The sequence below is a fragment of the Neopelma chrysocephalum genome, unplaced genomic scaffold, assembly GCF_003984885.1.
Source record: "Neopelma chrysocephalum unplaced genomic scaffold, ASM398488v2 Primary Assembly neopelma1_180, whole genome shotgun sequence".
NCBI lineage: Eukaryota > Metazoa > Chordata > Aves > Passeriformes > Pipridae > Neopelma > Neopelma chrysocephalum.
In genome coordinates, this window is record NW_020897842.1 from 410785 (window position 1) to 434717 (window position 23933).

General features: G+C 46.4%; 1 protein-coding gene across 1 annotated transcript; it reads left to right on the forward strand.

Annotated features, from left to right (window-relative positions):
• Positions 1-152: 152 nt before the first annotated feature.
• Positions 153-23685, forward strand: ATAD3A (ATPase family, AAA domain containing 3A). Its single transcript, XM_027702199.1, has 16 exons — positions 153-403; positions 1648-1724; positions 2367-2468; positions 3914-3973; positions 4334-4403; positions 5450-5615; positions 6560-6629; positions 8759-8914; positions 9132-9188; positions 10120-10245; positions 11030-11154; positions 13407-13458; positions 14346-14416; positions 16816-16983; positions 17273-17381; positions 23278-23685. The coding sequence occupies exons 1-16, from the start codon at positions 169-171 to the stop codon at positions 23455-23457; spliced, it is 1824 nt and encodes a 607-aa protein (XP_027558000.1). The 5' UTR covers positions 153-168; the 3' UTR covers positions 23458-23685.
• The last annotated feature ends 248 nt before the right edge of the window (positions 23686-23933 follow it).

The following is a 23933-nucleotide window of genomic DNA, read 5'->3' on the forward strand; positions in this document are numbered from 1 at the left end:
CCTTTCCCTCGTGGTCCCGCCTCTTCCCATCGCGCAACCAATCAAGCCCCGCACGCGGCGCCGTCCCCTCCAATCACAGGGCGGTCCGCCCCGCGGAGCGGGCCAATGGGCGGGCGGTCCGCCCCGCGGCGCAGGCGCGCGGCGCGCCGCGTGCAGCCGCCCGCCCTCATGTCGTGGCTGTTCGGGCTGAACCGCGGGGCCGCCCCGGGCGGCGGCGACGGCGCGGCCGGAGGGGCCGGCGGGGTCCCCGGGGCGGGGACCGGCCTCTCCCTGCCCCCGGCCCCCGGCGGTGCCGCTGCTGGAGGCGCCGGGGACCGCCAGACGCCCAAGGACAAATGGAGCAACTTCGACCCCACGGGCCTGGAGCGGGCGGCCAAGGCGGCGCGGGAGCTGGACGCGTCCCGTGCGTGAGGGGACGGGCGGGGAGGGCGCGGGGTGTGGGGCTGGCGGGCGGCGGTACCTTTAGCGGTGTGTGTGAATGCCCAAAGGGAGGGGTCGGCGATGCACCGGGCTCTGCTCGGGGTGTTGCTTGGCAGAAACCTCCGAGACCCGTTTGTGAGTTTTAGAAGTCTCGGCGTTCTTTACTCGGTCATCATTTGGCCAGAGAGCATCACGAGGTGTCTCCACTGCAGCTGATAGGTCAGCATCACATGGTTGACTTTGAGCTCCCCGCATTCCTGTTACATATTCATGGCATTTCCCAACACCTATTAGCATATATGCAAATCCCGTTAACATATGTATATATCCCCTCAGAGACCTTATAAGGAGGTTCTTCAGGGGTCTTTGGTGCTCTTCTGCCTGAACACCCTATAGTTCTGCCTTATGACCTTGTTCAAGGCAATTCACTTGGTTATGCAGCAGCTGGGTATTGCTTTGGTGGCTGCTTCAGTTCCCCTCCTCCTTATCTCTTTGCTTTGCTTGGTTAGTCCCTTTAAATCACTTGGCTCATCCAGATGTAGTTTTTAGGGTACATTCCACTTACATCTCCAAACCCCGACGTCAGGGTGTGCCCAGAAGTGGGACAAGAGGAACAGGCAGGAACTCATGCCTGGGAAGTTCCCCCTGAATATGTGGAAGAACTTTGCTGTGTGGGAATAGTTGCCCAGAGAAGGGTGTGCAGTCTCCCTCACTGGGGATATCCCAGAGCCATCTGATGCAATGCTCTGGGATGACCCTTCTGGAGCACGGAGGTGGGACTAGCTGGGATCACTGTGGTCCCTTCCAGCCTGAACTATTCTGGAATTCTGTGATAACTCGTGTCCTGTCGGGTCCTGCTTGGCCTGGGGCAGCCTCAGGCTCCTGCCCTGCTCACCCAGGGGTGCTGGAATAGAATCAGAGAATCCCAGACTGGTTTGGGTTGGAAGGGACCTTAAAGCTCATCCAGTCCCCACCCCCTGCCATGGGCAGGGACACCCTCCACTAGACCTCCAAGCCCCATCCAACCTGGCCTTGGCTGGTTAAACCTGTTGGCTTCAGGTCCTGGGTGTGCTGAGAAGACTCCTGACCATTTTTGCCAGGGAGGACTGAATGTGCAGCTGCAGAGCTGTGCTCCAGGGAGCCCGAGTGGATTGAATAGTCTGAGCATCACCTTTCTTGAGAAAAGACCTTTCACTGCCCATAATCTCTCCCTGCTGCCCGTTGCAGGCCATGCAAAAGATGCCCTCAGCCTTGCCCAGATGCAGGAGCAGACCTTGCAGCTGGAACAGCAAACCAAGCTCAAGGTATGTTGGAGCTTTGGAACTCCTCCTGTGTTGTACACCCGGCCCACCTGATGCAGCTGCCAGGTTTGGAGGGGCAGGAGTTGAAATCTCTGCCCTGCAGAGGATGGTGAGATTTTCCTGTTGCTGTTCAGCTTCAGCATTATTTGCTGAAGTTATTTGCCTTTTTTTAAAAAAAAAGTAATTCTGGAAGGTGAAGTACAAGCTGATTTGGCCTATTCTGGGACATACTTTGTTTAAAACTTGCATTTCCTGTGTGGTTTTGTAACTTCTAAGTCACTTCTAAGTTTTTTTAACTTTCAGAGTGGTTTAGAAGGTCACCACAGTTTTGAGGGAATGACAAGGGGTTTTCTGTAGGAAACTGTAAAGCAGTTGAGTGAGTACAGACTTATATTTATTTTCTAAAGGGATTTAAGGATTATTTGAGTGTTGGTTGGCTTGATTTTTTTTTTTAAATGTGTTTAATCCTGAAATGGTTAATTATGAGATTTCTTACAGTCATATTTTATGATCATATTTTAGCTTTCTGCTGGCACTGGTCATCTTTTAAGGGCACCACTCTGATTACAGGTGGATTTCTTGGAATGTAACTGTCAGTAGCATTTCTCTGTTGAGTTCATTTGTGATAATTATCCGTTTTAACAGGAGTATGAAGCTGCCATAGAGCAACTGAAGAACGAGCAGATCCGGGTACAAGCAGAAGAGAGAAGGAAAACACTCAGTGAAGAAACAAAACAGCATCAAGCAGTAAGGGAATGAGAGGGAAGCCAAGTGATGGGAGACCCTGTTTGTGTCTTCCTTCATGGAAAAGGCACCAGTGCTTTAATTACCCCTTTTGGGGTTGGGGGAAAGGGGCTCACGGGCAGCCAGAGGTGTGAGGATGTTCACAGGCTGAGCCCATCTTCTGTCCTGGCTTTGTAATGTTGAGCTTGATTTGTAGTTCCAGGCAGCTCTGTCCTCTTGAACTTTTGTTGCCAAGCTGTTGAACATCCAAAGGAACTGGCAGCAGCACTTTCTCTCATTGTGTGCTCTTTATCATTTTCCTAAAGGACCTTTCAGGGAAGTGTTGGAGGCTTATCAAGTGTATTTGTTAGTCTGGACAGTGAAATGGCTCTGAAGTTATTTGGATTTCAGTTCTTAAGTAGCTTGTTACCCTATTTCTTCCAAGTTTGATCTGTTTGACAGGAAAAAAATATCTTAAGAGGAGAAGGGATGCAAATCTGAGAGTTACCAGAGGGTCTGTTGTGGAAGTGTTGGTGCTTCCTGGTTTCTTTTAGCATGAGTTACTGTAGTGGCAATAATACTGAAACAGGGAAAATTAAACCTGGCCTTTGTGCTGATAGCTCATATATGGTGACTTTTTAATTTGAGAGCACAGGAGATGAGGGAATTGATTAATTCTAATGGGTCACCTAGCTTGGGAAATGAGCTAAAACTGCTTATTTGGCACATGTTGCTTTTATCCTGTCAGGGTTTGGACTTTGAACGGGGCTGGCTCAGGAAGCAGCTGCTCCCTCCAGGGGTTGGCTCTTCACCCCCTGCAGCTCACAAGGCATCATTTGAAGTCAGAGCAAACCCAGTCCTGATTTACCCCTGAAGTGCCATGTTTTACAGTGGCTGAGGAGATAAATTCCAGGCTGTTCTGCCATCCTTTTGGAATAGGGAATGATTCCATCCCTTGTACACAGTTCTCCTTGCTGATGGATATGGACCCTCAGACCACTTCTAGTTGAGTGTAGATGGCTTGGGTTTATTTGCCAGTGGAAAATTGATAGAGAAATTAATGAGGAACAAGTAAATTATTCAAACCAGAGCCCATGTGACAGGCAGCATATCTTGACTGTTCTGTTGCTTGCAGTCAACAGTCCAAATAATGTGTTTTAGAACACGAACTCTGTGGTTTTCCCAGTGAAGTAAGTAATTTCTGGGCCAAGAAACACTTGTTCTGTGTTTTTATTTCTGTAACACCTTAAAACAAAGTCAGACTATGTCGATTTTTCAGCATAGAGGAGATTTTGATGCTGGTGCCCCAAATTTTGCCCTGTTCATATTCAAACCCAGGATTGTTTTTTTTTGAGGGGGTTCCTCACTTTATTTTGCTTTTGCACATTCCAAACCTCATTTCCCTCAGGACCATGTTTTTTCTTCACTGCCAAATCTCTGTGTTCTGAGTCCTGTTTTCTTTTTTGAAGAGAGCCCAGTACCAGGACAAGCTGGCACGGCAGCGCTACGACGAGCAGATGAGACAGCAGGTAGGGTGGATTCCTCCTCTGATCCAGCTGGGAATTGGGTAGGAGCTCTCTTAAACCCAAGAGATGATGTGGAGCTGTGCCCTGGCCAAGTGGCTGGTGCTGGGCACAGTTGCTTTCATCTGTACTGCTTGCTTGGCATCTGCAGTGCTGGCCAGGCAAATCAAAGGTTGGGAATTAGGGCAGAGCAGCCAGGAGCATGGGATTAGGAGAATAAATCTGGGAGATGAGGGGAGGAAGAATGCACTTCCACCTGAGCACTAGCTTCTTGAAAACATTTGTAGTGCTTGAACTTACACAAATACCTACTTGATGGAGTTCTTACAACTTTAACACATCTTCTGCTGTCATCTCTGCCTGTAGCAACTTGCTAATGAGGAGAATCTGAGGAAGCAGGAAGAATCTGTGCAGAAGCAGGAGGCCATGAGGCGTGGTAAGTCCTTTTTCTGTGGCTTGTAAGAGTGTGTGGGCATATGAATTCCTTGTACTGATCTTTGACTCTTTGTCCATATTGGTTGATGCTCCATTAATGTCACATTGGCAAATAACAGGCAAATCCCAGTAGTTCCAGAACTACCAGTTGCTTCCAAGATTAGTTTTAGTGGCTGCAGTCCTGAACATTTGCCCTGTGGTGCTTGGATTTCCCAATGAACCATTGGCATTTTTTGGTATAGCAACTGAAATTGTGATTTTTGCACCGGGACAATCTGAAATAGAACCAATTTTGAGGAGGGAAGAGAAACAAAACAGCTCCTGGGTGGAGTGGTTGAATCTGTGTCACATCATCTCCATTCGCTGTTTCCTGTACAAAATAAAAGCCAAATAATGAAGTTTTAGTCTGCAACTTGCTTTATTTCTTTTGGTTGTTGTGCAATTGGCAGAATTACCGGGTTTGCAGAGCTCCAGTGGGATTCCACTGGGGTACAAGCCTTACAATTGTTAAGGCAATTTGTGTGTGACTCTGTGGGAACAAAAGGCCGGTTTGCTCCGAGCACAGATGTGGACAGCTGTGCTTTCCCTCTGCTGGCTGCCAGCTAGTGTGCTCCCAGCATCTGAGGGAAGGGCTGTAACATCCATGTAACAAAACTCAGTGGTCAAACCCTGTAGGAGTGTGTTGTTTTACTCCTGTAGTGGGTTATTTTACTCCTGTAGTATCCCCCTACTCACAGGCACCAAATACAAATGTCAGAGTAGCCTGGGCAACCCTTCAGGATTCCTTGTGACCCTGAAGGCAGAGGATGCTGGCTATGAAATCCTCATCCCATCTCCTCGGCTGTTCTAGGTTTCTCATTGATGTGAAAGGAGATTTAATGTGTCTGTCACAATTCCGGGTGTCCCAAGTAACAAAGCTTCCAAAATCCCGTTTGGGACCGGCAGCTCCGTTTTGCTTCTCTTCCTTACAAGGGTTCTGCTCCCTGGGATTAAGCCAGCCCAAAAGATTGAGCTGTTCTCATGGTGTTGGTTTGTTTTTTTTTCAAGCTACTGTGGAGAGAGAGATGGAGCTGAGGCACAAGAACGAGATGCTGCGTGTGGAGGCAGAGGCCAGAGCCCGCGCCAAGGCGGAGCGGGAGAACGCGGACATCATCCGGGAGCAGATCCGCCTCAAAGCCGCTGAGCACCGCCAGACCGTGCTGGAGTCCCTCAAGTACGTGCAGGGATGAGCAGCAGGAGGGCACAGCCTGCCTTGTTCCTTTAGCAGAGTTCTCCCATCACTAGGAAAACTCCTTTATTCCTCAGAGCTCTGAGGAATGTCAGCGTCGTACCCCTTGCGCTCGGGGTGGATCTCAGGGAAAGGTTCTTCCCCCAGAGGGTGGTTGGGCACTGAACAGGTTCCCCAGGGTGGTGGGCACGGCCCCAAGGCTGCCAGAGCTCCAGGAGCATTTGGATGATCCTCTCAGGCACATGGTGGGAGTGTTGGGGATGGGCCTGTGCAGGGCCAGAAGCTGGACTTGATGATCCTTGTGGGTCCCTTCCGACTCAGCATATTCAGTGATTCTGAACAGCAGGAATTATATTAACAAGAACCCTCTCTTTTACTTGTCTCACTACATTGTCACCTGAATGTGAACCAGAGAAGCTATTTGTAGACTTGTGAGTTCTCTACAATTTTTCTATCATATTATTTCAAGCCCCATCCTCTAATATTGAGACTCAGTTACTCTGAAACCCCTCAGTACTTTCACTTTCTGAACATATGCCATAAAGGTAGAAAGCACTCTGTCTCCAAAGGGGTGGGTATTGAGATTTGGAATTTGCTAATTTTAGGTCCTTTGAGATTTTGAATAACAAAAGAACTTTAGAATTAAATACCTTTTATTGCAGTTCAGCACCAATAATGTATTAAAGAAATAAATACCTACCATCTTGTGGCCAAATGCTTTTCTGGACTTAATCCCAGATCAGGTGTAGACATCAGATGATTATAAATGTATTTGCTGTGTTTGTTCATGTTTCAGTTCCATGGTGAGCCCTCACTTAGCTTTTGACTGGTTCTGAAGAAGATCATTATGAAGTTGTCTTGTAAATTGTTTCAATTCAGTCTTTGAAATCCCCTTTTCTCCTTCTTGCTCTGCTGTTTGCTCACCACAGGACAGCTGGGATGCTCTTTGGGGAAGGATTCCGTGCTTTTGTAACAGACTGGGATAAAGTCACAGCCACGGTAAGATTGTGATATCTGCCAGTAACTTCCAGAAAAATCTGTCTGTAAATGTGTGTTAAATCAACTCCTTTCTTTGATGTGTTTATAAACTGGAAACCATGATGATCTAAAACTTGCTTTGCTGCTTCTATTACAGCTTTATATCTAATTTTGATGTAGCTGAAAGAGCACTTAGAGTACTGTTGTGTCTTAAATAAATCCATCAAAAGCCAGACCAACATCTTTTCACAGGACAAAAGAGCTTCTTAGGGACAAAAGTTGTTTCTCAGTGTACTTCTCACCACAAAACTCCAGTGAAAATATATTTTTGGTAGCGTGGCTGGTTAAAATGGACATTCTGCTTTAAGTCAGGCACCACCATCTGCTCCACCCTCTGATTTTATACACACAGGCTGGTACAAAAGACACTTTGCTTGAGAGCACTGAGGAGAACAAGACATGCTTTTAAATGGATCCTTTTGTCATCTGTACCTGGGGTGCCTCTGTATTCAGAGCCTTGGGCAGATCAGTGCTTGGTGCTTTTAGCTGTGTATTCACTTGACCCAGATACTGATTTCCTGCATTATGGTCATTTTTTGCTTCTGACATGCTCTTGTCTTGTGAATTTGGGACATTTAGGTTAAGAAAAAAAAAAAAGGTGAGTATATTTTTGGAAAGGGGATAACACAGCTGGAACTCATATTTTCTGTTGCTTTGAAAAATGTCTATAAGGTAAGAATTAGACAGTTATTTTAGGGTTCCTATGAATGAGGCAGGAATTTTCATCTCTTCCTGCTTATTGTATTGCTCTTTTCCTGCCTCTTCCCATCCAAGCAGTACCCCAGATGTTCTGCTCCAAGTTTTTTGGGGCTTGTTTCGTTTTTTAGTGGAATTCACTTTGTTCCTTCATCAGAGATCCAGTCCTTTGCACGATAACCAGGTAGGCACTGTAATCAGGCTGATTTTTAGAGTTGGCGTGGTAGTTGGGTTCTTGTTTTGATACAGAGCTGTCAGTCTTACAGCTCTCTTTCTCTGTATCTTGCAAGATGAATGTCAGGGAAGTCCAAAAGTCTGAAATACTTATTTCAGATCCATCCAGGGAGAGGTGTGAGCTGTAACTTTGCTCAGGACTGGTGTAAGAGTGCGTGAGATCAATGGTATCTTGTTTTAAGAAGGGAGGCTGCTAAAAAGGTGAAGCCTCTTAAGCCTCTTCTGTGTTCTGAGCTGAGTCAGGTGTGGAGGTTCTCTTATTCTTTACATCCCAGAGCTCCCAGTTCTGAACCCTCCACGTTTCCACCCAGAGCAAAAGTGATGTCACCCATTTAAAAGCAGAGAGAAAGCGAACAGATGGTGTCTCATGGTTTGTTGAGCAGTGCCATCCTTGTTGTCCTTGGGGCTTTTGACCTTGCAGGAGAAGTCTGCTTACTTTAAAAGCAATTGCTGCAGTTTGCTCTTTTATCTGTTTGGCCTTTCCCTGATATAAATTATTGGCATCAGCTTTAAGCTGACTCCTGAGCCTGGAGTGTTTCTGCTTCACTGGCAAATCGATGAGAAAGTCTCATCTTCTGGGGTTTCTGACAGAACAGTCTAATGCAGGGATGGTAATTCCCATGTGGTTTTGGCTTTGTTCCTCTGGAGCACCTATTTCCCTGTTGTGTTGGGACTGTCACCTTTAGCAGACCTTCCCTGGGTAGTCCTTTCTGTTCCCTCCTGTGCACTGCCTTGGTGGCAGCCCCAATTCAGATGTTCATCCTGGCATCTTTAATTCAGCATTCATTGTCTTGCATGGTGAGGGGTGGTCTGGCAGACAGCACCTGGTTGATATGGCTATTTGTCTTCATTACTCAAGTTAATTAAGTCTGAAAAGCCCCACACATTTTGAGCAGGGTGTACATACCTCTGCATACAGGACTATATCCTGTCCTTGTGCCTCCTCTGCCTTTCTCTGTGCAGGAGCAGTGAATGCCCTGTGAGCAGGGAGTGTGAGACTGTGACTGTCTGCACTGGGATAAAACACCTTACCAAAAATAAACCCCTCTTGCTCAGCATTCGTCCTTGAATCTTAATTCCCCACCACAGGGCCTGCTCCACGCAACAACATTGCCTTGCCAAGTGATTTTTTTCCTAATCCTTCCCCCTTTTCTTTGCAGGTGGCAGGTCTGACCCTGCTGGCAGTGGGTGTTTACACTGCCAAAAATGCCACAGCAGTAGCAGGGAGATACATTGAGGCCCGTTTGGGCAAACCTTCCCTGGTGAGGGAAACCTCTCGGATCACTGTGCTGGAGGCTTTGAAACATCCTATCAAGGTAAAGCTCAGCTTTGCTTCTCTGTTACCCTCAGCCACCAGGATGCAAAACTCCTTTTGCAGCTGGGAGCTGTCAGTGGGTCTCTGAATTCAAATACAGTGTTGGAGGGAGCAGAGGTGGGCTGAGCTCGCTGGTTTTTTATGACCTTTTTGTCCAGGCGAGCTGTTAAAAAACTGTGGCTGTTTTCTATGTGAGTAATTGAATTTGTCCTCTCCAGGTTGGTAAACGTCTCACCAGCAAGGCTCAGGATGCCCTTGAAGGAGTTGTTCTCAGTGTGAGTACTCTGTTTCCCTGGCTTGCTCCGTGAAGGATGGCTTTAGAATCTAAATAAGAAGGGCTGTTTCCTTAAACTCACTTCAAAAGCTGTAATTCCAGCAATTTTGGAGGCATAGCGCCCTTGGGGCACTGAGACCATAAATAAGCCCCTGTGTTCAGTGTGACATGCATTAAGCAGTCTGTTAACCTTTTTTCCTCTGTGAAAAGCAGTTGGAAATCGTAGCCCAGTCCTTGCTCTGCTTCAGTTTCTCTCTGTAGTCAGCATGTTAAGATTCACATTCCACTTGTCCCATCTGATCTCTAAGGATTACTGAACCTTCATCTGCTTGTAGGCCAAAAAGTCTTAAGCACTGTGTGCATTTGCCCATCTTTGAATGGTTCTTAACTTGCTAATTCTGTAGCTGCTTCTGTATATTTGCTTCTGAGTTTGATTCCTGGATATATCAGGCAAATTTAACAGCTCCTTGAAGCTGCTGAGAGAAAATGCTCCTGCAGGAATAACTTTCTCCCAGTATCCACAAATGCAGTAGTAAATATAAACATGACTTAAGAAGGAGTTAGCACTGGAAAGAGTTGCTTATGTTCTGACTTATCCCTCCCAGGGCATCCAATAGGAAGTGAATATTTAGGTGTTACCTGTAGTGGTTACTATATTACATTTAGGTGTTATCTGTAGTAGTTACTGCACTGCTTCCTGCACTGCTGCTTTTTCTTACAAAAGAATTGTAGCCAAGTGGACAGAAAATGGAGTAAATCCTGACATAGGACAGGAAATGAGCCTGGTCTGGAGTCAGGAGCAGCTGAAGTTAAGACTTAAAAGCTTGAGCCTGTCGGATGCTGCCTCCTTCTTGCAGGTACTGATCTGGGAACCTGGTAGGTGCAGGTCTCTTGGTCCTTTCTGTTCCTTAAGTTTAACTCTTCTCTTGCAGCCCCAGTTAGAAGCTCGTGTGAGAGACATTGCCATAGCAACCAGGAACACAAAAAAGAACAAAAGCCTGTACAGGAACATTCTCATGTACGGTCCCCCTGGCACTGGGAAGACGCTCTTTGCCAAGGTAAAAACCCTGCCAAGGTCATGCCAACCTGCATGTTGCAAGGTTCTCAGAAAACCTCAGGGGCTGAGCACCCTCCCTGAGCTGAAACCTCTTGCTGGAGTATTGCTCAACATTGTGTTCCTGTGTTGGGAAGGGAGGAAAGGGCAGCCAGGCTGCTCCAGCTCTGAATTACTGCAGTCACTTGGGTTCTAGTGCTGAGCGTAGGCAGGAGAGCCCTTCCATCTGGGAAAGGCACTTGGCAGCTGTGACTCGTGGAATCACAACAGCAGCCACCTCATGTGCACCTCTTTGATTTTATGCACTGGTCTAAAGAGAGTCTTTCTTTGCTTACAATCCCAGAGCAGAGACAGGCATGGCTTCACTGTGCATGTGCACTGCCAGGATGCTTTTTACATGGATTTGAGTCAGAATTTGCATTTTTCTTTGCTCTTCAGTGCTTGTCCACAAGATCTGAGGTTTCACAAGCTTGTTTAACAGTGGCAGATTTGATGTGCTGATGCAAGTTGGATTTTTTTTTCCTCTATCAGTACATTAAACCCCTATCCCAAGAGTTTTCTGACAGCATGCCACCTAGTTTGGATGTTGAAAGCAGTAGAGATGGACAGAAATGGAAGAAATAAACAATACACAAGTAAAAGTTGCCACTAAATGACTAAAATACTCCCTTCTCTAAGCATACTTACCCTCTGCTAATAAGCACACTGATAGGAGTAAACTAATTTTGTCTCCCTCATGTTCAGTGGCCTTGCAGTGAAAGGAACTCTCTGGTTTTGTTTCCTTCCAGAAATTAGCTGTGCACTCAGGCATGGATTATGCCATCATGACAGGAGGGGACGTGGCCCCCATGGGGCGGGAGGGGGTCACAGCCATGCACAAACTCTTTGACTGGGCCAACACCAGTAGGAGAGGGTAAGTACATGTTCCCCTGGGTCCTGAATTAGGTTCTTGCTCAAAAAACCTCACCACAGCAATTTAGTTGCTGTTACTGAACAATGCTAGTGCACAGAGGAGGTAACACTGACCAAACTGACATCTGGAGTTTTCCTGGAATGGAAAATTCTTGCAGAATTCTTGCTGCTTGGTAATAATTAAAAGGCTGAAAGCTTTTGCTCTTCTGTTCCCTCAAACCCTCCTTGTTTACCTCAGGTTTTCCAGATCAGTCATAACTGGATTGTCTGCTGATCTCACCAGGCAGGGGGGGGCAGATATTGCCCACTTGAAAGCTGGGACACATTTCTTTCAGGGTGATGAGTGTTCTGACAGAAATAAGAAGATTTAGCACAAATGGAGGTGCAACCAGTTGTTTACACTCTCTGAATATTATCTTCCCTCCTCTGCTGCTCAGATTATAAACACTGATAGTGTTTACTTTTGAGTCTCAAGCAGAAGCAGTGAATTAAAAGAAATGAGGATAAGGAGGAGACAGATGCTAAAGGCATTGGCATTAGGTGTAAAAGTCACAAGCTGTTGTGCCTTTTAAAAGCAAACTTCTATCTGCAAATAAGCATATTCATGTTGAGGCTAAACCTTGACTCCCTGATTTTGTAAGAGCATGGAGTTAATTTGCTCATCCTAATGCAAATGGATTTGTGCAGTGCAGAGGTAGCTAAAAAGTTGCTTGTCCAGCCAGGATGTTAAAATTCAATATAGAATTTTCAGTGGGTGTCAGTTTGGGTTTTGTGCTGTCTTGATCTCAGGTTTTCTGTAAATGTGGCCAACCAGTGATTTATGTGTTCTCTGATTGCTTTAGATGGACATTATCTTGCAGTGTCTGTTTTAATCCTTGCTGTGTTCATCACCTAAATGTTTCTATTTCCCCTTAAACCAAAAAAAAAAAGCTGAGAAATGTCCTAAGGATTTAAATTTTTTAAGCTTCTCCTACCCTGAGGAGCAATAGAAGGGAAGGTGTAAGAATTTAAGGGAGCTTAGAAACAGAAGTTGGAAGAGATGTGAGGATACTCAGCTGGATGAAGACTGCTGGATGCTCCCAGTAAAGAATTCTTTCACAGCACTGCCTGGGTCTGAATTTCTCTGCCCTGATAAAAACTTCTGTGCATTTGAACTTCATACACCTCAGGTAGCCATTTTCTGAGAGTCCTGATCAAAGGTTACATGTGTCCACATCAATATTTTCACCTCCAGTAACACGGAAGGATTTAAGCAGGTTTTGCTCTGAATCTCCACCAAATTTAGCTGTGAGTAGTGTTGCCTTTATTAACTGAAAGCTGTTGTGATAAAAGACACTTCTTTGTAGCTGAGAATATTTTCAGAGAAGCTGGGGTTGAGTAAAAGATGTTAATAGGCCCTGAAATCCCCTGGAAGAAAGCTGGGTTTGAAGCTTGGCAAGAAGGTAATACAAGCTGTGACAGCTTTATGAGCAACTCGGTTCTGTTATTGATAAACATCTTTACAGGCTTAGTCTCTTGGGAAGAGCACTGCCCTTGGGTTATAAGTGAATTTATTTTTGTGAATAATTCATGGACTTTATTAATTCACTGCTCCACAGGTAGTAAAACCCTTAGTGCTAGTGTGGTTTGGAAGAGAAAAACCTCTCAAAACAAGAAAGCAAGTTGAGGAGAGGACTCTGGGTTGAGGTTTTCAGAATGTTACAAGGAAGAAAAATGGCAGGAAGGTGCCATTGTCACCAAGAGTTCTTCTGTGCTTGTGTGCCTGTCTTGTACCCCTGCACACATTTCTCTAAATAGGAGGGAATGCTAAAATAAGCACTCTCTGCCTTTCAGATGTCTCCTACAGCTTGGCAGTAACACACCAGCACTGTCAGATACAAGCCCACTGCCAAACCATGCCTGTGAAAACTCCTAGATATTTAAAAATCCAGGGGAGTTTAAGGTCGTGGGCCCTAGAATTGCTTCAGTCTTCTTCTGAACAGCAGGAAAAACAGCTCCAGAGGCCTGGGGTCAGATTTATGGCCTGAGGTGTCTCAATCCCATCCCTTTCTCAACTGCTGGGCCGGGCCAGGTGCAATGGAGACATTGCTGCAGCTCAGTGAGAAGTGTTGCCTGAAGAAATGAGTTTGCTTGTGCAATCCTTTGGGTGTTCACCTGGGCACAGCTCTGGGTGCCTGGCAGTGGGGCAGGAGGGTCCTTGGGCTGTCTGAGCCTCACTTACCTGTGTCCTGTTCCTGTGCTTCCCTCTCACAGCCTCCTGCTGTTCGTGGATGAGGCGGACGCGTTCCTGCGGAAAAGGGCCACGGTGAGTGCTCTGTGTGTCTGTCACCAGCCAACAGCCCTGTTCAGTCTCATTAACTGCCTTCCACTGGCAAAAGATGAGAGCTGGCAGGGGCCTCACTGCTCACCTAATTAACTGATGCAGAGACAAGACACCAGCACCTCGCAGCTCAATGGAATGAGCATCTCCAGACTGGCTGAGAATCCCTCCCTGCAAAGGATGGGTGGCACAGTCTTCAGGGGGGCTTTGCAGGAAGGAAAGAGGCATATCTTGAAAACAAGAGGAGGTTGCTCACACTGCAGAGCTGGTGCCCTGCAGGGTGTGTGTTTTCTCCCAGCAGATATTTATCTTAGGGGGGGTTTCATGACAAAAACTGCTTTTTATCATTAGCAATCATTTTAATCATTAGCAAAGCTACACCAGCATCTTCCCCTGTACAAATAATCTGTGTTTTCAAAGTCAGTCACCACATTGTACATTCAGTCTGGACCTGCTATGTGGACCCCAGTGGTCTATTTAAAGAGCTCTCCCTAGAAAATTGCTTTGAGTGTATAAGTGAATTCTTTGCTCTGGCTTATTGTCCTGCATCTTACTGGACTTCCCAGCTAAAATGGTGTTCAGCAGGGAAAGCCACCTGGGCCAATGGCTGGAGCCTTGGGTTTGGAATCAAGAAAATCACTGGATGAGTGTGGATAAATGTGTAATCTCTCTGCTGGAAGCTTTAGTTCCTAACATTTCTCCTGGGTGTATAAATTGATCCTTTTTCCCCAAGGTATTACAGTGCTTTGGATTCTACTGTAATTCAAGTGCTTGACAATAACAGAACTCCCTTTTGTCCATAATGCTGCTTAAAGCTGTGACCTGGCTGCAGAGCCCAGCAGTTGATCTTCCTTTGGATTTCATCTTTGCAGGAGAAAATCAGTGAAGATCTCAGAGCAACTTTAAATGCATTCCTACACAGAACAGGGCAGCACAGCAACAAGTGAGTATCCAGTTCCAGCCCTGAGAGCAGTTGGTATTTCTCTGGATTGAGGAAAGTCTTTAAAGGGTCTGTGGTGTACAAATGAAAGTTGGAAATGATATGTGCTGCTGAGGGCTTAAAAAAATCTGCAGAGAATATCCCCTTTTCAGTTTATGTATTGAATGCAGCTCGGAAATCAGAACTATGGAGAAATTGTTTCCTGAAACCGGGATGGTGTTTGGACACCTTGATTAATATTTTCATTTTTGATAAGTTGCTGTTTATACAAGAACAGTATTGGGCCCGTGAAAATCAATATCACAAAAGAGAACTCAGAGTTGATCCTGGCTGGATGCTTCAGGAGCTCTTGAAAAAAATGCTTCAGCAGGTGCTTCTTTGAGCTGCTGCTCCTCTCCAGCGCTTTGGTGACCTCTTTCCATCTTGTGCATGTGTGTGCAGGAGCTTTGGGGCAGATGAGTTCAAATCTGACTCCATTTCTTTCGCCTGAGCTGCTCAGAACATCTGTGAGCAGCACTGCTCGTGAATTTAGGGATCCCAGAGCTGTTCCCTTCCTGGATTTGCTGAACATGGGATTGCAGGGCTGAGCTGGCAGATGTCTGTGTGTGTGTGGCTGACACTGTCCATCCATCCATGCTCACCATGTCACATTGATGGGACCTTCCTGCACAGCACTGCTTAGTTTAACAAAACCCCTTTCCTGGCTATCATAATAGAGAGGTGACCTTTCCTCGACCTTTCTCAAATAATATTTGATTTTTTTTTGGTGTGTGTGAACTTTACTTAGTTGTTAAACTTGTACAAAGAAATTGAGCCAACAAGAAAAGTTGTCTCTGTCTGTATGTGGGAAAGTGAGTTTCTTTGTGATGAATTGCTCCCTTAGTAGTGTTGGAATGAAATGCCTGTTGTAGTAACCTCATGACATTGAAATAAATATTCTGGAAGGACAAAAGCAGGGTATTTTCTGTCCTTGGGGTATCTTGAACTTGTTAGAACCAATGCAGCTCTAACTGGTGATTGCTTGTGTGTAGCTTCTCTGTCTCAAGGAGGTGACTGGGAAGATGTGCCTTTCCAAAAAAATGAATAAATTGTTAGAAAGCAAGGTGTTGAGCCTGCAAGAACTTTTTTTTTCCCTTTGGGAGGATAGCAAGTCTCTTCTGAAATTATACATAGAATTGCTCTATAAAGCTGAGTTCATTATTATTGGTATTAAATGATATTGTACTTGCTGTTTGCAAAAATAAATACAATAAATCTTTGCACTGCAAGGCAGTGACTGGCAGGGGGAGGGTTCTTTCTTTCCCCTGATGTTAAATTGCTTTAGCAGAGCTCTGGGTCTGTTTGGGTGCTGTGGGTGCTCTGCCTCCCCTCAGAGCAGTTGGGCAGATGTTGAATTCAGCCCTGATTTAAACCATGAGCCATTCTAGGACACTGAACATGCCCTTTTGTGATTCATGCACTGCTTTTTACTTCTGAACAGCCTTATTGCTGCTTTGGGCAAGGAGGAGTCCTGGATCCATGAATGGGAGTTCACTTGAATAAGTGTAATGGGGCATGTAAATGTGGCAGCTTTGGTGAGACCCTGAGGAGAACTGTTACTTGAGCAGTGAATTGTCAGCAGCATAACTAAGCAATGTGAATTGCTGGCTTAAACCTCCCAAAATCTTCTTGCTGGGTATCTGACTGCATATGGCAACATCTCTTGCTCATTTGGATCATTGTCATGATAGAAATGAGCAATGCCTGAGTATCAGGTTGAATGTCAGCCCTTTACCCAGGCTGTGTTTCTGCAGCTTGGGGGAAGTCATTGTTGGTAGAAAAGCCACAGTTTCCTGCCTCTGTGGCTCTTGGGTTGGCAAAGTTATCCTCAGAAATGACAGCAAGGAACACAGCCCCTTGTAGACCATGATTCAAACAGACAGGAGGAACGTCGATATTCCAATAGCTGTGGTTAAAAGCCCATGGCAAATTATTATGCACTATTAAGCTGGTAACATCAATTAAAGCATTAAAGTATTGGCACAGGCAAGAAGCATCATTACAAAGCAAAAAAAAAAAAAAGAGGTTTCTAGCTTCAAATTGCAGCAGGAGACAGCAGGACCTGGAAGCAGCACATCTGTGCAGTGGAGCAGAGCTTGGTAAAACAAAGCATCTTTGGTTCATAATGTTCATTCTGAATGTCTCCTTCTGCACACAAGACTGTTCTAAAGAGCCCAAACAGCACTGCATTTTAGCATGGGGCTTGAGATGCTGTCACAAAGCTGTTTCTAGGGCATCTTCATCTTCCCAGGTGATGAAATGTCTTTGGTACCGACCGTGGCAGTTCCCGATGTTCAGACGAGTTCATTGATTTTTGTTTTTATGGTGTTTTGAGTCTTCCCTCTCTTGTTTCATCATTCCAGGTTTATGCTTGTTTTAGCAAGCAACCAGCCTGAGCAATTTGACTGGGCTATCAACGATAGGATAGATGAGATGGTGAACTTTGATCTGCCCCAGCTGGAGGAACGGGAGCGGCTCGTCCGGATGTATTTTGATCGGCATGTCCTGAAACCAGCCACAGAGGGCAAACAGTGAGTGTCCCTGCACACCTCCCACCCTGGGGAATTCTCTCCTATTGCTTTTCTTCTTCTCCTTTTCTGTGTATTTTGTATTTTGTCACTTTAACCAAGTTAAGATTTGGAGAGATGCCCCTTCCTGTCACAGGATGAGAAGCCATCGTAGGATTTTGTGCCACAGTTTGTTGTGACGTTAAAATTTGGGAGGCTGCTGCACTGGAGGCAATAATGCAAGTAGGAACACCAATTGGAACCCCTGTCATGTGGCTAAATGTCAACTAACCCTGGTCCCTCTGTCTCCCAGGAGGTTGAAGTTGGCCCAGTTTGACTATGGGAAGAAGTGCTCGGAGATCGCCAGGCTGACCGAGGGCATGTCTGGGAGAGAGATCTCACAGCTGGCTGTGGCATGGCAGGTGAGTGGGGCTTTCACTCTGGACTCCTTCTCCCTTTCTGGAAGGTTTGAGGGTTTGATTTTGGAGTCTTGGAGCTTGTCTCCCTTTGAAAGCTCCATTATGTCCACGGGGTGGTCCCAGAACATGTCTGGCTCTGGGGTGGGCGTCAGAGCATCAGCACAGTTCCTCATCTCATAAACAGGAACAGTTCTGATGATCATAGGATCATTCAGGTTGGAAAACACCTTCAAGGTCATCAAGTCCATCACTGATAGAAAATCCTTTACTGAATTTAAATAAAGCAGGTGAGTTTGGAATGGGTTGGGGCAGATCATGCTGGCCATGACTTGTGGTCCAGCTCAGGAGATGCCTCGTGTTGTTGCCCTCAGGTATCAACAGCATTAGGGCTCTAAACCACCCTGCTTCCCTACTTTGTTCTAAACACATTTGTAGTGCAACTGGAGTAATTAAAGAAACAAAACTAACTGGAAATGGAGCTGAAAAAAATAAGGTATTTCTTCCATTTATTTCTCCCTGTATAGAAATAAAAAATGCAGTCACTTCGAGTACAATTATTTACGTGCTTAACAAGCTTAAGTGCTTTTTTTTTTTTAAATCAGGTTTTCACCTGGTTTTGTCACAGCTGCCATTTTCTCACTGGATTGTGCATTTTCATGAACTAACCTAGAAATATCAATTTAAGGAATATGCTCCAAATTGTATGTCATGTAACTTACTCATGTCAGCTTCCTTTCAGGGATTGAATAAACAAAGCGGCTTTTTGTTTAGTTTTTAAATTTTTTATTTAGTTTAGCAGTTCACAAACATTTTACAAAGTTTGTGCATTTCATTCCTCCCACTACCGTTTTTCTACCTTTAAAGGTACAGAAAATATAAAGGTACAGAAAATATTTATCCTTTCTAATCTAAATTAATTTAAACTGCAGTAGTCATGAGCTGAGGTCCAAAGCCGCCGTTTGAGAGCTGTTATTTTATTCTTTGGTAGCACACAGCTGGTTAATTTTAGTATGTGAATTTTGTGTTACTGAAGCATATTTCAAACTGTGTGCTGACACCTGCCCCATGTGTGCTAAAGGCTTTGCTGCCAGGTATTTCCAGTAATAAAAAGTTGTGATAAATGATCCTTTGCTTTTTATCACCCCTTCCTTATCTGCAAGCTTGTCATTAATCCCCAGGAATGACCTCAGCTTTTATCATTTATCCTTTAAGTGATCATGAAGGAAGGGGAAGGTGGGAGTGACTAATTCCTTAGTGTTGCCCTGATAGCTTTTTAAAATGTGCCTCATAGTGCCAGGCCTATTAACAAGGTTCAGTGTCAAATTGCAGCAGGAAGTTCTCTCCTCTCTGCCGTCATAAAACACTCAAAGGGCTTAAAAAAAAAACCCTGCAGGAGAGGGTGGGCAAAAATACATGAATTGGTTTGATGTAGAAGCTGCAAGAAGCTTCATCTGTGTCAAAATCAGAGTTGCTGGTGTGCTGGAACAAGGGGCAGGAAGGGAAGTGTGATGTGCCATGGGTGGGTGCTAAAATAGCCCAGGTGGTGACTGGACACGATTCCTTGGGAGATGGCTGGTGGGTGCAGTTGTGAGGGCATCCAGAATGGGATAAAACTTGTCTTGAGTGCTGCCCTGGGAGCTCCCTGGCAGAGCTGTTGATCCTCAGTGCTTCTGGAAGTGCTTTTTCAGTCACTGGGTCAAGGAATTTGGAGCTGTGACCAGAGCTTAATCTTAACAGAAGCTGTGTTTAGGTCTGGCCACTGAGCTTGGACTGTGGCAGTTTGGTTTTGCCTGTGTAAAGCACCAAGGTGTGGCCCTTCAGTAGGTGTGGTTAAAAACCTCTCTAAGCAGGTATTTTAGATACTCTAAACCCCAGCTGATCTCCTGAGTGGTGCTGGTGTTTTGGGGCCTGGGTTAGCACTAACAGAGAACTTGCAGGGATGTTTGTAGTTGGTACAGTGCTCTGGGCTCTCAGGGCAGGATTAAGGCTGCGGTTTGACAAGCATTCCTGGCAGTACTATTCCTGCCTTACATTCCTGCCTTCCTGCTCTCCTTCCCATGGTGCTGGAGCACCCCTGTGTATGGCTGTGCTGTGAACTGGGTCAGGGAGCTGAGCAGAGTTAAAAATAGCCTGGCAAGGGAAGTTAACTGCATAGCTACAGTGCTCTGGCACATCCCAGGGAGGGGGTCAGGGGAGGTAGGGGCTGTAGGAACCAGCATCACTGACTCAAAAAATGCTCATCAGGCTTCCTTCAGCTGGATGGAACAGCTGTAGGGTGGTTGTGTGCTACAGATCCACTGTTAACTCTTGAGCTGTTGGTCTTTTAAACTCCCTGTGTAACTGAATTTTGGATTCAAGATGCTGTGTGCCAGAGGTGGCTGATGTGGGGAATAACCTGGTCACAGAATCATTGAATGTCCTGAGCTGGGAGGGACCCACAAGGGTCCTCAAAGCCCAACTCCTGACCCAGGATAAAGTCAGTAATCCCCCTCTGTGCCTGATGTGAGCAGCACCTTTGTGAATCCACACTTGAGTTTTAATCATGTACTCAGGGACCTGCTGGAGTTTGGAGATGCCATCAGCTCTTCCTGGCTTCCCTGGGATCATCTCTCCTGGCCAGAACTGAATCTTGGAGATGGTTGGGGAAGGGTGAAGTTCTGAAGCAGCTGGAAGAGAAACCATCCCAACTGTCGGCTCTTACAGGGGCACCTGGGCAGCAGCAGTGCCACTCTGCTGCCCTGTGGCCTTGCAGTCAGTTCCCATGAAAATATTTTTGGATTCTTCTACCAATTTTGCCCTTTAACAAAAGCATCTCAGTTAAACTGAGCAATAGCTGCAGCTTTCCTGGGCTTAATTCCACCATAAGCTGGGCTTGAGATGGATTGGCTGTCATTTACACCAAGTTCTAGTTCACTCTTGTTTCAGTCTGGCTCGATTTGTCCTGAATTTACCAACAGAAAAAAAAATAAGATGCAGAAAGGCAGAGAGTGTAACCTCTAGCACTGGGAAAAATATTGCTGTCTGGCACAGCTAATAGTCTGCGTGCTAGAAATCCATTTTAATCTCTTCTGCAGGAGACTGAGCATTCCCTTTTGTCCTTGTGCTTTTCCATCCCCCAGATCTAACCCTTTAGGACTAGAATATGGACTGGATGCATTTATACATTGAAAAATTCCCTTCAGATCTGTTTATGGTTCTGCACACTGTACTTAAACCCCTTGATCTGCTTTAGATAAAATGTCAAAAAAAATAAATAAAAAACAACCTTTTGCTATTCCAAGCTGTAATCTTGGAAAACTGTTTTGGCAGCACTTCAGGAGAATTCCCAGGAGTTTTATGTCCCAGTGTGAGCTTCCTGTCATTTCCTTGCCTTTTATGGCACTGACATAAATGCCTTTTTGCTCCCTGAACCTTGTTTGTATTTTAAAAATAGTGCTTGTGTGGTTTGTTGGGGTTTTTTTTGTCAGGCTATTTTTATTATAAATGTGATTCAAAGGATACAGAGTAGTCTGGCCAGGTTAAAATAAACCACGAGTCTTGGCTGAAATGAAACATTAGGTCATCTGGGCTGGACTTGTCATCTGTCCCTCCCTCTACTTCCCCACCAAACACTTTGTTTTCAGCTTATTTCGGAATTGGATTTGAGCAGTAAACCAGGAATAGCTGCACTGGAGAAAATGGGTTAAAATGTGTCCACGCAGGAGGCAGAGGTATGAATATAAATGAGGCTTGGTACCATTTTTGTGTGTGTGCAAGCTACTCCCAGAAGGGGCAGCTGCTTCTCCCATTTGCTTTCTTGACAGCAAGGGCCTAAGGCTTTCTAAAAATAGAAAGTCATTGAGAAAATCAACAGAGCGTGAACTGCACAGCTTTGCAGGAGGTGCCACAGTGGGCTGGATGGGCTGTGCAGTGGCAGGGAGGAGGGGAGGGAAGAAAGACATCTTCTCTCTGTGCTGTGGAGACACATCAGTGCATCCCAGGAAAGCACCTTGTCCCTTTTCAAACACCCAGCCCTCCTGCCTGGAGGGGCTGCCTTGGCAGGTCCTGCCAAAAAAAAAAATAGAAAGGGGGGTGAGTGAAGACAGGTCAGGCTGTGCTGGGTGTTGTGTAAATATTTGGCAGGTTGTGGAAGCTGTGCTTTCCTCCTGGTGGTGTGGAAGTGGCAGGCTGGCTGTGCTGAGGATGCCTCCTGCTCTGCCAGTGAGAGCAGGACAAGTGCTTTTAATGCAGAGTGGATTCTCTGTTTACAGACCTTCTCCTTCCCTGCGGCCACTGTTTACTCCTAATCTCAAGCAGGAGCATTAGCCTAACCTCTCACTGCTGCCTGAAGGAAGGATTGCAAGGGTTTTGCACAGGGAAGGATCTTTGCAAATGATTTGATGCTTCTTGCAGGAAAAACCAGCACCTGCCAGCTCCGTGGTTTGTGCAGCAAGACCTTTTGTGAGCTAACCAGTTCCCCAAAAAGGGCTGGAAAGTAGGTTAGAGGAGGCTGAGAACCAACTTGGGTGACCTTTTGCTCATTTCTTGAAATAATTATTCCTCCTGCAGCGAGGTAACACCAATCTAATAGGCAGGTATAACCTACAGTATTGGGATGGTACCAGTACAACAGCTTATCCTGGGGTTTGTCTTCTCCCTCATCATCATCACATGGACAGAGGGTGCAGGAAATGGTCTCACTGGAGTTTGTTTCTCTGGTGCTTTTGCAGTAAACTTCATTTCTTGGTATAACTGATGTTTTGCACCATTAATGATTGATGGAGCCTGTGTGTAATACCTCAGAAACACACTTCAGTCTGTCGTGAAAGCCCAAGTTAATATTCCTGACTGGGATGTTGCAAACCCTGCAGAGAGAATGTGACAGTGCAGGATGTGACAGCTCTGTGGAAGGAGATGTGGACAGAAGTTTGGGGCTGTTTGGGGCAGGCAGTGTGGAGGGGGTCCCACCCTGGGTGATGTCAAGCTCCCTCATTCCAGAGCTGCACAGGGAACAGGACATGGATTCGCTCTCAGGAGCACTTGCAGGGGGAGGAACCAGATTTAGAAATCTGCAGCCTGGGAGTTGCTCTGTTTCCTTGGAGATGGGTGCAGTTAACAGCATAAACATCCTCCCCTTCCTCGCTGCACGTTGTCACCTGCAGGAGGATCGGTGCAGTTCCAGCTGCCCTGGGTGTGTGGACAAGGGGGACAGTCCTCTTGCTGCAGCTGGAGAGGAGTCACACAGCCCTGCTTCCCCTGGGGGGTGTTTGGCAAAGATGTCAGGAGTTTACAGCCCTTTCTCTGGGGAACTGTGATCAGATTTGTGCTGCCTGTTGTAGCAGCTACAGGACCAAGTGCTTACCAAGCAGAACTGGAGGGACAGGGACTGTGGGATGAGTGGAGGGGGGACAAAAGGGAAGGTGCTTTGGGCAGATGAGCTGACACATGAGGAAAGCAAGATCAGTGCATGTTAGACATGACTGTAGAGGTGCCACCTTGCCCATGTTCACCCCAGCACTGGTGTTAGTTCTGCTGTGCAGGTGTTTCAGACATTTCCTGCTGCCTTGGGTGGGCTCATTCAATCCCCATCCTGCCCCTGTTGCTCTTTACCTCACTGGCTTCCCACGTGCAGGGCTTCTGAAGCAGGAGAGGAAATCTAAAGAGGCCAAGTGTGGCTGCAGCCTGACCACGAGTTCAGCATTAGGAACCTGTGGCTTTGTCTCTCCTGAAAGCAAAGCTCTTGTCTCTCCCAGGAAATCCAGAGGCAGGAGGGCAAAGGATGTCAGTGACTGCTCCGGGTGCCACCACTGACTGAGAACCAGGCTGGGGGTTGTGTTGGGGGGGTGTGGGGGAAAGCATGCATGGAGAACAAGAGAGAATTGCCATCCCTGACCTGTCTCTCCTGCCTTTTCCTCCCCAGGCAGCAGCCTATGCCTCCGAGGACGGCGTTCTCACCGAGGCCATGATCGACGCCCGCGTGGCCGACGCCGTGCAGCAGCACAGGCAGAAGATGGAGTGGCTGAAAACAGAAGGTGCTGAAGAAAGCAAAGGGACTGGCAGGAACCCCCTGCTGCCTTTCCCCAAAGGAACCCCGGTGTGAGAAGCCTGCAGGCTTCAGACCAGCGTGTGTGGGGCCGAGGCCCCGGGAGAGAGCTGGGAGGGTCTTGTGGTTTGGTGGGAACGTCTGTTGAGAGAAGTGTGTCCTTTGGTGCAAGGGAGGGGGTGCTGCCTCAGCCTGCCTTGGATCTCGTGCTTTGAAATGGCACCAGAAAACAACATGGTTTAAACGAGGCAGAAGCAACTGAATTAAAGGACCCCCTTGCTGAAACACCACTGACTGTGTTGGTCTGTGTGGCCTCTCCTGCTGGAGGGGCCCAAACCCCAAATCCTCCCAGTGACAGCATAGGGCCTGTCCAAGCCTGCTACTCCCCTGTATTTAATTTGTAGGGTTTATGTCCAGCAGAAGTATTTCTCACCTTTTTTCCCAGCTCCATGACCTACCTCCTTGCTCACATCCCCACGTGGCATCGCTCTCGTGTTGTCCTTCACAGACTCAGAGCAGGGTTTGTGTTACAG

Coding starts and splice junctions, on each gene's coding strand:
- ATAD3A (XM_027702199.1), top strand. CDS start 169: ATGTCGTGGCTGTTCGGGCTGAACCGCGGGGCCGCCCCGGGCGGCGGC. Junction 13,459..14,345: donor TCCTGCGGAAAAGGGCCACG/GTGAGTGCTCTG, acceptor TCATCTTTGCAG/GAGAAAATCAGTGAAGATCT. Junction 16,984..17,272: donor CCAGCCACAGAGGGCAAACA/GTGAGTGTCCCT, acceptor TCTGTCTCCCAG/GAGGTTGAAGTTGGCCCAGT.